The sequence below is a fragment of the Sciurus carolinensis genome, chromosome 13 (genome assembly GCF_902686445.1).
Source record: "Sciurus carolinensis chromosome 13, mSciCar1.2, whole genome shotgun sequence".
Lineage (NCBI taxonomy): Eukaryota > Metazoa > Chordata > Mammalia > Rodentia > Sciuridae > Sciurus > Sciurus carolinensis.
This window is the reverse complement of record NC_062225.1, coordinates 40,361,188-40,376,229: the sequence shown is the minus strand read 5'-3', so window position 1 is coordinate 40,376,229 and position 15,042 is coordinate 40,361,188. Positions and strand designations below refer to the sequence as shown.

The 15,042-nt window shown below is 35.7% G+C and overlaps 1 protein-coding gene across 4 annotated transcripts in view; it reads left to right on the top strand.

The window, feature by feature from the left end:
• Ugp2 (UDP-glucose pyrophosphorylase 2) overlaps nucleotides 1-15,042 on the top strand; it is a 51,817-nt gene that overhangs the window by 8,253 nt on the left and 28,522 nt on the right. For all 4 annotated transcript variants that reach the window (XM_047522274.1, XM_047522273.1, XM_047522276.1 and 1 more), the window contains exons 2-3: nucleotides 6,361-6,488; nucleotides 7,343-7,450. In XM_047522274.1, coding sequence (XP_047378230.1) covers nucleotides 6,375-6,488; nucleotides 7,343-7,450 — 222 coding nt within the window. In that variant the 5' untranslated portion in view covers nucleotides 6,361-6,374. The remainder of the gene's footprint in view (nucleotides 1-6,360; nucleotides 6,489-7,342; nucleotides 7,451-15,042) is intronic.

Genomic DNA, 15,042 nt, shown 5'->3' with positions numbered 1-15,042 from the left:
TTAACTATGACTTTGTGGCTCCTGTCCAGAATCATACTGTTTCATGCTTAAACCAATCACTGGGAGGGCTTTAGACCAACCTGGGCCTGATGCCATCTCTGAAACACATGGTCTTTGGGGTATATAGTAGGTGACAGGGTACTGGGGCAGAAAAAGTTGGCAACTATAAACATTAAGATAAATGGAATATAATCTTTATCAGAGCTACTCAAAGCAGTACTGGCAGTGTATGCTTATTAGAAATGTGTATTCTCCCCACCTCACACCTACTGAGTCAGCATCTCTGGGAGCTTGCCTAGGAATCTGTGTTTTAACAAGCCCTTCAGATGTTTTGTATGCAAATTAAAGTTTTTGAAACACTGTTCTAGAAGTCACAAATGGAGTAGGAAATTGCAGCCTTTGGTGGTCATTATATAGCACTTTCATCAGGTTTGGTTACTGGAAAAGGTACTTCAACCTTGCTTTTAAGGCATGCCTGGATTAGGAATTTGTATTTTTTCAGTAGTCCATGAGAATCCCATCAAATGAGGAAGAGAAGTGATTTGATAAGGGGATCAGTTCATTCTATTATGACACCACCAGATTAGAGCAGTAGGCAGACTAGTTAGAAAATGGTTTTGTCATGACAAGGAGAGTGAAAATGCTAGAAGTATTTAAGTAGTAGTAATGGAAATGAAGAGCAGTGAATGGAATTATGATTTAATTAGAATTTTTGGTAATTGGCTATAATGCATAGGGAAAGCAGGGAAGAACCAACTGTTTGATCAAGGTTTCAACCTGGGTGACTAGGAAAATGTTAGTGCTGTGGGGAGCAAGAAGAGAAATTTAGGTTGAATGATGAGTCTTGTTCTGGACAAACAAAGCCGCGTTTGAGGTACCCAGCAGGGTATCCAGGTGCAAAAGATTTAGGAAGTGGTAGGGAATGTGAACCTGGAGCTCAGGGAGAAAGGTTGGGATGGGAGGCACATATTTTGAGAGTCATCAATAAGAACATTGGTGGGGGGAAAAATTGAGAAAAAAAAAATGGTCTGGGGACAGAATCTTAGGAAACCCAGGGAGTAGGAGAAGAAATGGGGAGCCAGTTGTGGAAACTGAGACCTGGTTGTCAGAGAAGTAAAAAAAGATGTAGGATAATATTGGTTAATAGAAACCAAAGAAGAATTTTTCCAGGGAGAATATTTACATGTAATTGAGTTCGAAGGACTGAAGTGAGCCAAGAAGAAGCTAATTGTAAACCTAGTTAGCATATTCCTCAAGTTTTATTCATGACTATTTCCAGTTGCCATTACACTCCTAAAGTGTTATGTTTATTTGAATCACAAGTCATTTCCTGGTTTAAGATTAAGTGGGCTTTCTAATTCTCTGACTTTAAGAACCTCTCAGTGTGGATTTCCAAGAAAGGTTGGGACTAATCAGATCTTTTGAGTGGTGAGAGGTGGCCTGGGTGTGGCTCTACTACCCTTTGTTGCCTTTAGTGTTTTTCTGTCGCTTCTCCATGTACTCTATATCCTGCAACTAGCTTTGTACTTCAGAAGGTGAAGTTATTTGTTTGTTGTAGTATTAGATTGTCAGGGAAGGGTATTGCATATACTTACACACTTATCTTAGTTGCTGAAATGCATGGAATCAAATACCTGAATTAAGAAACAAAAAGAATCTCTTGTCAGATTGAATGTCAGTGTCTCCTCTTTCTTCCTCTGTTTTTTCGTACTGGGTCTTCCTTCCACCCCACACCCCCACAGTTGGAAAGCAGAAAGTCTGTGATGTTGAAATTTTAGTTCTGTGAACAAAGAAGAATTAGGAAATTTTTTTGGGGGGGAGAGGAAAAAGGGTGGTAAAAATAATTATTGCCTGTTTTATATGAATTGACTGAAGTGTGATGAAATCAACCAAGGTAATTCTAGTAAACCCAGTTTTATGTGATGGGGAGTTAGATCTGTTGGTTGGATATAAGAAAAAAATCTGCTATAAATGCTTTTGAAGTAGAGTGGTCTTTAGAGATTCTATGTCAAAAATTACAGAGGGCCAAACCAGGGCAAAAAAAATGAAAAGGGTATTTTTACTCATTGTGGTATGTGGGGCTCAGGGGGAAAAAAAAAAAAATCTTTCTTTCAGAGCACCAACATTAGCCTGCTCTGTGACCTTGGATAGGTCATCTATTTTCAGCCTCAGTTTCTTCATCTGTAAAATGAGGAGGGTAGATTAGTTGCTCCCTTTCATCTCTAAAAATATTTTGATTTATTCTAAGGTAATAAAATGTTTGGCTTCTAATCCACTTTCTTAAGTCATGGAGAATCAATTATATTTTGCTAGGAAGTGAGGAGGGACAAAAACATTTTATGAGGTTTGAAATCTTGCATTATTCAGGGCATCCTTTAGTTGACCTTCCCTTGGAAACACAACTGTCATTGCCAGAAGTGTAACCTGAGAATGTTAAATCCAAGAAAGTTTCTAAATTCTGCCCCTTTTTTTCTACCAGAAATTCCAGATCTTTAAAAAGTCAGGATGGTTAAGGAAGATGCACAGGGAAATGGTTCTGTGCCTCTGATTTGTATCCAGTTGCTTAAGATAGTTACTCTTGTTGCTTAAGCGCTCTTTCTTATTCTTTATTCTTTAATATTCTTTATTCCTAAAAAGGCCTTCCTTATTCTTTAATCACTAGAAACAGAACTTCATAGTAGCACTTTGCCTAGGGCAGGGGGAGTGAAACAGGAATAGAATGGGATTGAAGGGGTGACATGCTTGTTATGGGTTTTTTTGTTGTTATATAAGCTGATTTTATTTGTAAACGGTGTAGAAAGAATGAACTGTTGTACATTTGGTGCTTATGGAACAAATAAGAAAAATAAAGGTTAGGAATGTTTCTTTTTTAATTGTAATCTCCTCCACCCCACTTGGTACTGGGGATGGAACTCAGGGAGACACTATCACTGAAGCTATATCCCCACCCTGTTTGTATTTATTTTGAGACAGTCTTGCCAAGTTTCCTGGACTGGCCTGGAATTTGGGATTCTCCTGTCTTAGCTATCCAAGTCAGTGGGATTACAGGCAAGTGCTGCCATGCCTGACTTATTTGGGATTTTTTAAAGCTGTATCTGAAGATTGGACCTGCTATGATTGGCAAAGATCACAGATAGTTTTTTTTTTTTTTTTTTTTTTTTTTTTTGTGGTACTGGGGATTTGAACCCAGGGCCTTGTGCTTGAGAGGCAAGCACTCAACCAACTGAGCTATATCCCCAGCCCACAGATAGTTTTAATGTGGGTCTTTCAGCTAGCCATTTTTTAAAAAATTCTTTTTAGATATACATAATAGTGGAGTATATTTTGACATACATACAAGGAGTATAATTTGTTCTAATTAGGATACCATTATTGTTGTTATATATGATGTGGAGTTTCACTGGTGATGTATTCCTATATGAACTTAGGAAAGTTATGTCTAATTCACTCTACTGTCTTTCCTATTCCCATCCCCCCTCCCTTCCATCATTCCCCTTTGTCTAATCCATTGAACTTTATCTCCTCCTCCCCCACTGTGTGTTAGCATCCACATATGAGAACATTTGACCTTTGGATTTTTGGAATTGGCTGTTTCATTTAGCATGATAAGTGATTCATCCATTTACTGGCAGAAGTCATAAAGTCATGCTTTTTTATTCAGCCAGTCATTCTAAGCTTGCCTAAGAGAACAGTGACATAGTTGGTTCTATGTGTTTTCACCTTAGTCTATTGTCCTGCACAGGGAGCCTCTAAAGTTGTTTTTAACTGTCCTCATTTAGCCAAATCTCAGATAGCTACTTTAGTTATTTTTTAAACTTTGCAGTACATTTAGTTTTATCTTGTCTGGCATATTCCCAGGGTTTAAGTAAGCTAAATGTTTCCATCACTATTTTTTAGGAATGTGACTTAATGCTGGCCTTCACATGTAGCTTCAGCAATAAAGCAACAAACCTATAAATGTCTTCAAGTCTAATGAAAAACCTTAGTTTAAAAATCATTGTGGGCTGGGATTGTGGGTCAGTGGTAAGAATGCTTGCCTTGCACATGTGAGGCACTGGGTTCAATCCTCAGCACCACATAAAATGAATAAGTAAAATAAAGGTATTGTGTCCATCTACAACTAAAAATAAATAAATAAATAAAAAATCATTGTACAGTTATTCCTTGATTTATTTTAATTGATATGTGATCCAGAATCAAGTGATTCATGTGTTTTTTAACATAGAGGTTTTTCTTCCCTATATTTAGATTTTTCTTCCAAATGATTTTCCAAATATTATGATAATTGACTTAGAGATAGAGGAAGAGTTATCCCAGGTACACATGAGGCATCAGGGTGGGAGATGAACCTGTGACAAATTTTAAATTACCACCAAGTCTCTCAAGGGATAAATGTGTGGATGATGTCTCGTTAACTCTACTTTTAACCATATTGTAGTAGCTTTTAATTATTTGTCATAACTTATGCAAATGTGCTAATCCATTATCATGGGTTTTTACAGATTGTAATCAAATTATTATTGTCAGAACATATCTTTTGGTTGTTTACGGAACACACATGAAGTATAGTGCTTATTAGCTCCCAGAGAAGTTATTTATGAACCACAGCTTGGATCATTTTGGTAGTTTTACTGGACTCTATAGACTTAGTTGTGTTGTGGTTTATGCTAACAAAAAGAACATAGAAGATGGCTATTGAAAGGTTGAATTGTGTACTGTCACCACTTTTCCTTGGATTTTTTTTTCTCTTGGGTTTTAATATGATGAAAAGTATCTATTAGGGCTGGGATCGTGGCTCAGTGGGTAGAGTGCATGCCTAGCATGTGTGAGGCACTGGGTTCGATTCCCAGCATCGCATATAAATAAATGAGTAAAATAAAGGTCCATCAACATCTAAAAAGTATCTATTAAATATTTTTCAAGATCCATGTTAACTATGTCATTTGTTAATGTTTTTACATACTTGGGGGAGGTAGAGGCTGTCTACATTAAGTAAATTACCCCAGGAGTTATGTAGCTTACTAATGTCTGTTCTCAAAAATATCTTTAAAATACTGATTGTGTTGGCTTTAATTCTGCCTATATAAATGTTTCCTCCTTCTGCCCAGAAAATAAAATAATTTGTAGTGTGGGAATGTGCAAGGGGACAAAATTTTTAGCCTTATGGAGCTATGATTCTGCTAAATTAATCAGTATTTGTAGACATCACTAACTGAAATGGGGAGGGGTAGACAATAATTGGATTGTCCCTTATTTTATAAGTAGACAGGATGATTAGAGATAAAAGTCTATAAAACAACTTGTGTTGGCATTTTTCTTAAAAGTTATTTGGGCCTGGGGTGTTTTCTTTTTATGTATTTTTCTATTTTTGTTTGTATTAATCTAATAGGCATTTCTGTTGCCTTTTTGAGTTCCATCTGTCATGGAGTTGCCCTAAAATGTATGCCAAAAGCCCTAATAGTCTATTCTGACACAGAAAAGCAATAAGAAAAGTCTTGGCTGAAATTGGGGACCAGAAGCAGTCAGGCAGCCTTGTGCCCTTCTCCTTTTAAAGTGAAAATGTTGATGAATGAAAATAGAGGCACCTTGGAATTGCCAGTGTCTCCCAAGAAGTTCTTCTTTAGTAGGGAATAAGAAACTGGAGTGGTTCCCCTTCTAAAATGGAAAGAATCTCTTAAATTTTTCATCTGAACTGGAGAGGAGAAGGGAGGAGTCTTTTTGCTTCTGTGAAATTGCTAAACTACTTCAGCTCTCTTATTGAGGCAGCATTTCTGTAAGGACGTATTCTATAAATAATGCCTTTATTAGCTGGATGCAGTGATGCATACTTGTAATCCCAGCAACTCAGAGGCTGAGACAGGAGGATGGCAAGTTCAAGGCCAGTCTCAGCAACTTAGCAAGGCTCTAAGCAACTTAACAAGACCCTGTCTCAAAAAGATCTGGGGATGTAACTCAGTAGTAAATCACCCCAGTACTGAAAAACAAAACAAAACAAAAAACCCTTATTAATGTCATCCCAATTGGGTTACTTTTTCCAGTTTTGATGGCTATTAGGGAAACATTAATAGAAATGAAACTATGTGCTCAAATGTGAATAAATCTTTTTACTTTTACCTTTTTTTGTTTTTAAACCAAACTCAAAATGATTAGTTTACCACTTACACTCTGGTATACTACAATCAAATTTTAGACCATATTATCATGTATCATGTAGTCCTAATTTAGTGACCCTGCTGGAATATCATACAAAGGATTGAGCCCTTTCATTTTCTGAAACATCAGAAATAGATCCATTGTAGCTTCCCAACTGTTTGAATGACTGTCTGATTTTTCACTTGGTGGTTTTATATTTTGTTTCAGATCTTAGCAAAGCAATGTCTCAAGATGGTGCCTCTCAGTTCCAAGAAGTCATTCGACAAGAGCTAGAATTATCTGTGAAAAAGGAATTAGAAAAAATACTTACCACAGCACCCTCACATGAGTTTGAGGTAAGGACATTACAGTGTTTTTTGCTTCCTCTATGTAATTCTTAGTTGTTGCTTCTGCTGATTGTCTAGCTGGAAATAAGTGTAGAATGTATGATAACAAACGAAAAAGGTAGCCTTGTTTAACAGTTAAGGATTTTCAGCCTTTGCCCGTAGCAAAACTATTAAATCTTCTTTTTTATTTCAATCTAGGAAATTTCCAAGGTCACTAAAACAATCTGAACAAGATAAATACTTTAATTACTCTGTGTTTTGATATCATTGGTGGAGAACTGGATACTGGTCCTTAATGGGAATTGTGAGAAGTTAGTTTATAAACCATATATCTCCAATGCCTTTTCCAAAAAGCCAATTTTAATAGAACCAATGCTACTTTGACAGCTATCATAGAACTTTCCCAGAATTGAGAGTTATTTACTTTTATACTTAAAAGTCAATGTTATCCTTTTTGTTTTCTAAATTTCAGTTTTTTACTTCATGTCTTGAGGTTAGCTGTGTTTCTTTTTGTTCTTTTGGCAAAGATTAATTTCCACTGGGAAATAAAGACAGACATTGGTGAGTAATATAGAGAACCAGTTAATTTCTCTTGAACCAAATGGTGTTTGAGTTATATGATACTGCTGGGAGGCAGAGAAGGTTTTTCGTTTGTATTCCATTAAATGTGGCTCCTATTAGCTTTTTTTTTTTTTTTTTGAATCCTTTTTGTTTTAAATTGGGTGTAAAAAAAGTCTCTGCTCTACTCCAAATTCTAATAGTATAAGAATTTCATTTAAAGGTATTTAAAATGTATCATTAATATCTGTTTTCATTAAATATTAAGCATTCTGCTAGTGTAACAAGGACTTCTATTTTTATAGCACACTAAAAAAGACCTTGATGGATTTCGGAAGCTGTTTCACAGATTTTTACAAGAAAAGGGACCTTCTGTGGATTGGGGGAAAATTCAGAGACCGCCAGAAGATTCTGTAAGTTTTAGGTAAAAATGTGAGAAAATTTAAGGTAATTTTGCATGTTGGTTTGCATTCGGCGGCGTGGTAGTGTAGAGGACTTGTAAGAATCATTACATCAAACGTGGGAATTGCTTTGCAATCTGTTCCTTTTAGACTTTTTAGAGTTACTGAGAACTTCTGAAAGTCTAATCTCCCTGTAGCATTCCCTTATAACTTAACATCCTTATAAAGGAGGTCATTCTTTTGCAATGTGTGTTTAGTATAAAACATACAGTAAGAGTTTCTTGTTGGTTTCCTCTTTCTTCTAAGTCGTTTGATTTTTTTTATTGCTCAGGGTCACTTAGACACTTAGAATTTACAGCCCTCCCCCATGCTTTCAATTCATCTTTCTATCCTTACTTCATCTTATCTGCCTCACATGAACCAAACTAGCATTCTTTTCACTTATTGTATTCTCTTGCTCCTGGACTTCTGTATATATTGTTTTCTTGGAACGCCAGAGTGTTTTCACCCATTAAATCTTTCTCATTCTTGGAGGAACAATCCAAATGCCTGTACTTCTGTTGCTGGCCCCTAGCAGAAGGCCACACAGAGGAGTAATGGAATGGTAATACTAGAGATTTAAATCCTAGTTCTGCAGCTTTATCAGTTTTGTGTAAAATGAGAATAATTCCAAGTGCTTTATGTACTTCAGAGGTTTCTTATGAAATTGTGTTAGGACAATATATGTGGAATATGTTAAACTGTGAAACATTTTACAATTGGTAATTATATCTACCATGATGTGGCACTTACCCAGCCTAAGTAGTAGTAGATATTTGTGAATGTATTGTCTTCTTTACTAGATCTTGAGCCGGGGGGCATGTGTACTGAGCAAATGTTTGTTAAATGGATAGTCTAAATGAAGTTATTGTATAAGAAATAGGTTTTGTTAACATATTGACTTTTCTTCCTGTCACCTCTTTTGACCTCTGCTACTTGTAGCACTTTTCACCATAGTAGAAAAGACTTGATAAAAGTCAAATAATTGTATGTAGTTTCTCTTTTATACGTTGGTAATCTTACATAGGTTTAAAAACAGGGTTGGTTAGAGAAAACTACTGACTAAAGTCTACTGCCTGTGTTTGCAAAGTTTTATTGGAACATAGGTCAACTCACTCATGTATGTACCATCTATGACAGCTTAAGCTAAATGGAGACCGTCTTATATTTTTTCCTAATGAGAAAAATCTTAAATATGATTTCCAGTTAGGAAGACATTTATTCCCATACGTCTTTCAGTTCTCTTTTTTAAAAAATATTTTTAATTGTAGGTGAACCCAATAACTTTATTATTTTTTTATGTGGTGCTGAGTGTCGAACCCAGTGCCTTATACATGCTAGGCAAGTGCTTTACTACTGGGCCACAGCCCCAGCCCCTGAGCCACAACTCCAGCCCTCTTTCAGTTCTTAAACTTTTAAAATTTAGAAAATGACTCTTTCCTATATAGTTGACAATTACATTTAGTATGCTTTTTTTTAGATCTTTGATTTCCTTGGTCTTTGATTTTAGGTCTTTTGGTCTTTTATTTCCTTGGTGATTTATTTTTCTTCTTTTAAATAATAGAAATAATATTTTCTTCCAAAAAAGAGTAATGAGAGAATTGTTCTAGATAGGTTACATTGTTTTTAAAAGGAACTAAATATAGATTCAGTTATATTTTTAAAACTGTTTGGGAGCAGGCCTAAATTATAATAAAATAAATTTAGGTACTTTTTATTTTGCCACTTTAAATCCTTATCCTTTTTGCTTAGTTATCATTCCTAATTGACGTAGCCTCACTAATCTAGTTAAGGATGGACTTGGGTCTAGAGGTGTGGTTTTTCCCACTTCTTAATTCTTGCTTGCGGACCTGACAATTTTTTGTTTTCTCTTATACAAACTTAATCTTTTGAAGTGAAAGCCTATGTTGAAGAAAAGCACACATTATTTGTTATATTCAGTGTTGTTTAAGGTTCAAGGTTCATTTTTTGCCAGTGGGAAAAAACTGTCCTAGTGTATTTTGAGAGATCATGATATGTAGTAGGGGTTCTTGAATTGGGGATTGGAAGATGCATAAAGAAGTAGATGAATCATAATTACCTTGGGATTTTTCCAGTTCAGTACCTCCTACCTTACTCCCCAAGAAGGTTCTGATAAATTCTTCCAGAAGGCTATGCCCATGTAGTAAGCCATAGTTACTACTGGGGATACAGAACTGATATAGGAAAAAGGGAAAATAGAAAATATATTCTGCATTTAATGATTTTGTGTAGTCTTTTGTGTCTATAAAAGTATAAGTCTTCATTAAAAATATTTTTATTTTGAAGCCTAGGTTTTGAACATCTTTTAAAAATGTGTTCATAGGGTTGGGGTTGTGGCTTAGTGGTGGAGCGCTTGCCAGGCATACGTGAGGCTCTGGGTTTGATTCCCAGCACCACATGTAAATAAATGAATAAAATAAAGGTCCATCAACATCTAAAAAAATATTCTAAAAAAAAATGTGTTCATAGAGCCAGAGTACAGCTCAGTGGTAGAGCACATGCCTTGCATGCACAAGGCCCTGGGTTTGATCACCATTACCAGAAGGAGAAAAAAATGGCTTGTAATCCCAAATGCCTATAATGTTGATGGTTTTGGAATATAGAGGCAAAAAATGTTTGCTCTTCAACTATGTCATAAACTTCATAAGTGCAGGTGTCTCATTTGCAGTTTGTTACCAGCTTTTGCAAATAGTTCTGAGAACACAAATAATGGGTTATTGTTTCTTCACCTTGCTTCTCATGCCTTTCTCTTTCTTCTCCCCAATAGATTTTCTTTCTTAGGTCTTAGAAATTGAGGTATATTTTCATTTCAAAATATAATTTTATCTGTGAGATTGCGGAAATAACAAGCAAAATACAATTTTATTTAGTGAACATAGTTTCCCCCCCCTTAACTGTAGATGATATTTTATCTTTCTGGTCAAATAGATATTACTGTGAAGAACCACAATTTAGAATGACATTTTTAATGTCAGTCTTGCATCAAAGGTGTGCACATACACACTATTACAGAGGATCTGTATTTTTGTATATTGGCAAATTGCCAGAATCAGACACCTAGTTTGTAAATAATTTTAATTGGAATACAGCCACATTCATTTATCCATATGTTGTAGCTGCTGTCCTGTTACAAAGGCAGAGCTGAATAGTTACCATGGAGACAGTATGACCTTTTACAACTAAAATATTTATTATCTGACTCTATGGAAAAAGTTTGTTGACCCTATTTTAGTGTATTTATTTTCAGAAGATCTTCAGTAGTTTTTTTTTTTTTTTTTTTTTTTTTTAACTTCTTTGGCTCTCAGAAAACTAACCTCACTTGTTGATTGAAAAGAATACTTTTCAGGTAAAAATATTTTTTTCATAAATATTAGATTGAAGGGCATACTTAGATTGGCATTGAAATTTTATGATATCATATTTTACTCATTTTTGCTTGCTGTGTTGAATACTTCATCTTAGTTCTAAGCGAGCACATAAATGTGTTTTGAAAAAAAATCCATTTAGTCCATATTGAATTATGTTGAACAAACATGTTTATGGAATTATGGATAATACTCTGCCCTAACTTTGTGAATGTTAGATAAATAAGTGTTCTATTGTGTTAAATTTGATATTTAGCTACACACATAAAAGAAAGTTAAAAATATATATTAAGCAGGCATATACCTGTGATACCGAGTAGGGAGACTTGTAAAATGGAGGATTGTAAAATGGAGGCCAGCCTGAGCAACTTAGCAAGACCCGTCTTAAAATTTAAAAAGGAGTAGGGATGTAACTCAGTGATGGGGTGCTTCTCTAGCATGTGCAAAGGCCAAATTCAGTCTCTAGTGCTGGAAAAATGTGTGTATGTGTGTGTGTGTGTGTGTGTGTGTGTGTGTGTGTGTGTGTATTTCGAATTGGAATAAGGAAGGACCATGCAGTTTCATTTCATTGTTTCACAGAAAATCTGTGACAGTGTCTTCATCCTGGCCAAGCTTCTGTATTGGGGTTGGAGAAGGTTGAGAAATAGATCAAAGAGAGGAGAAACTGTATAGCCTGTTCAGAAGGGACTGGAACTGATTGATTCTTCTGAGCCTTAATTTAAAACCTGTTATCATATGGCTGGTACTCACCTCTGCTGATGATTCTTTCACATTTATATGAAAGATAATATTTAAAGAAGACTTTTTCATTTATGTACAAGAGAGTATTTATGTACAAGGGAGTATTAGTGAATGGAAAGGAGTTGTATAGGGTAGAGAATTGGCTTGAAGAGAATGTCATAACATCAGAGTGATATTTAGCTCCAATTCACTTTTTTTTAGTTTTTGTTCCATTAAATGTTTTTCTTACTTTAGTCTGTCAGTACAAAAACATTAAATGTGTATGTTTGAAGGATAAGGCATTCTGAGAAAGTTAATGTAGGTGTGCAGAATACAAATACACATTTTTTTTTTCTTCTGAAGTTACACCATATATCTAAAATTTGAGTGTTTTCTTGGCCAAAGATCTGACATAATAGGACAGAGCCTGGTTTGCTTTGAGCATATGCAGATTTTCTAATTGTGTTGTAATGCCATTAGAGACTTGTTTTGTGTGTATGTAGAAATAAAATAAAATCCCAAATGTAAAGTATGTCACAAAAAGGAAACACTGACATTTAAGGAAATGACCCTGAGGACATGGCTCAATAATACCAGAGAGTTTCATGTTTTCCTTGATGTAAAATTTTAAAATGATAATGCATGAAAATACTAATCTAAGCAAATATATATTCAACAAATATTACTAAAGCTTTAATTCCCTATCTCTTGATTCCATAATGAATTGAACAGTCTCTAATTTTTTTTTTCTTCTTCCCTAGGACTACCTTCTTTCACATGTCTTTCTGTGTAGAACCTTTGTTTCAGGAATAGTGACCTGATTAAAGAGCTGAGTTGGTCTGTGATCCTTAATTCCATCCTGGTTCCTTATTTGTAATTTTACTTTATAAATAGTAATGGCAAATATCTAAAACTCAAATGGCAATTCCATGTTTGATTTGAGAGACTCCCAAGTATTATTGTTGGACCAGTGTCTCTAATTGCTGCCTTCTGCTCAGAGTTGGGGACACTCCAGTCCCATAGAATCATCGTCTTTGGGAAAAAATCACAGAGTGGGTATAGGTGGAAATACTGTTCTTTGAACATTGCCATTCCTTCTACTCTACCCCCTACATCATGGAGAGTATTTGTAAACCTTCTCTTATGTGACACAGGACTTCTGGCCCTTCATAGAGAAAATTTGAGCATTATACTCCTCAAAGTCTATCTTTTATCTGAGTAGTTTATATTTTATAATTGGATGAGAAAGATATATTTGTGAGGTTCTCCTATCCTACATCTTCATTTTTGGGACAAATGTGAGGGAGAGGGAATTCCCACTGTCTTTACTTATTAAGGAGACCCTGAACCTTTAAGAATGATGCTGGGAGAATTTTTATGTAAGGCAAGATGGGTGGTCCATGACTGCCTCTCATCTTTCTGCCCTGAAATTTCTTGGGGGATCTTTTACTGATCCTTTGTTCTAGATCAGACTTGGAACAACTGACTATCTACTAGTCCCATTTTATAGCCAAGATAAAACTAGAATATTTATGCCAGATAAAACTAGAATATTTATGGGAGATCTTTTTAGGAATTTCAGGTCCTTCAAAGATTTCTTAAAATCATAGGTAAAATTGTATAAATATTCATTTTTTTTTTCAGAGTAGATTCCTTGGCTTTCATCAGATTCTCAAAGGGGTATAACCTATAAATGTTAAGAACTATTGTCTTAGAATCTTATTCAGGAAACATTTACCACGTGCCTTCTCCCTGCCAGGCACTAGCTGTATGCTAGGACTATAAAAACAAGTCTTGATCTCTCTCTCTTTTTTTTTCGGTACCAGGGATTGAACCTAGGGGTGCTTAAACACTAACATTCCCGACCCTTTTAAAAAATACTTTATTTAGAGACATTTTCTCGCTGAGTTGCTAAGTGCCTTTCTAAGTTGCTGAGGCTGTCTTTGAACTCACAATCCTCCTGCCTCAGCCTCCTGAGTCACTAGAATTAGAGGCATGCACCACCATGCCCAGCTCTTGGTCTCTTTTAGCATTTTTTTTTAGCCCCATGTTTTTGGAGGAAATGGATCCAGAAACGGATGACTTCAGAACAGCAAGATGAGTCCAAAGGGTACTGTGGGAGACTCTAAATGGCATGGGGGTTCAGGAAAGACTTCCTGGCACTAAGGTAGGCTACTGAAGTTACCTTAAGGCAAGACTTCTCTGATAATAGAAGGATAATCAAAGAGAAGAAAGCTGTGAGAATAGTAGAATCTAAAAGTAATAAGCTTGAAAGCATGTAGCTTGTTTCCTGGTGACGGAACATATGGCGGATGTGTTGCTTCTTTGTGTCTAGAGCCAGAAGAAAGGTCCTGAGAGAACCAGACACTGAGTCTCTGTCTGCCATCGCTGCTACTGTCCACTCATTGAGAACCTCCACCTTCTCTGGATGGGTTGCCCTGGAGCAGTGTTAGAAATTGCAGTTTCCACTTGAGAGAGACACCAATGGTGGAAAATTGGAACTATAAATTTTGTTTATTAAAACCATTCTTTGTATACCTCAAACAACTATTAGATATTGCATCATTGTAAGACATGGTAAATTACTTAAAAGATGACTGTTGTCTTTGTTTTTAATGGTGATAAATGAACTTTATAAGGTTAATCAGCATTTTAGCTGTTAATAACTTTTTAAAATGTCAGAATTATTGAGGTGTAATTTACATATAGTAAAGTATACATTTTTATGAGTCTTGGCAAATGTATATAGTAGTTTGCCTCCACAATCAACATCCAGAACTTCGCCATCACCCTTAACATTTCCCTTATGCCCCTTTTAAAATGTACTTCTTCTTTATAGTTCTCTGATTCCTACTTTGCCTCTTCTCTTAAAAACACAAGCTAAGTAAGTATGTATCTTACTAAAATACTACCTTTCCTTCATTCTGGCTTCTAAGGAAGAGGTCAGCCTAGCTTCCACCCTCACTTTTATCATCTGTACCTTTCTCCTAGCCTTTTGTCTACCCTCATTTGCCCTTTAATCTTCCATAGAACTTTATTTTTACAGCCTCTGCCCTTTTCTCTCTCCCCCCCCCACCTTCTTTTCTCCAGGGCTGCTCCCACAATACGAATTATATAATTAAACTAACAATGTACTTTACACTACTTTAATCACTGGCAGTTTGATACCTCAGTTTAAAGCTAGCACATGGTATAAACAGGATTGTTAGAGACCTCGTTTTTATTTAGGGTATTTAGGATTAGTACAGTTATTCTGCAGCCTTTCATGTTCACAGATAGGCCAATAGGAAGTTTGGTGTATAGGAAAGATGCAAGGTGATTTTAATAAAGAGCTGGTAGATTGTAATATAAACAAGCTGGCATTAGGACCTTCCATTCTTCTAACATTCTTTCCAACACCTTGGGTCAGCTACCTTTGTCCTTTCTAATCCATACTCAGTGGAATGTTCTTTTAAAACT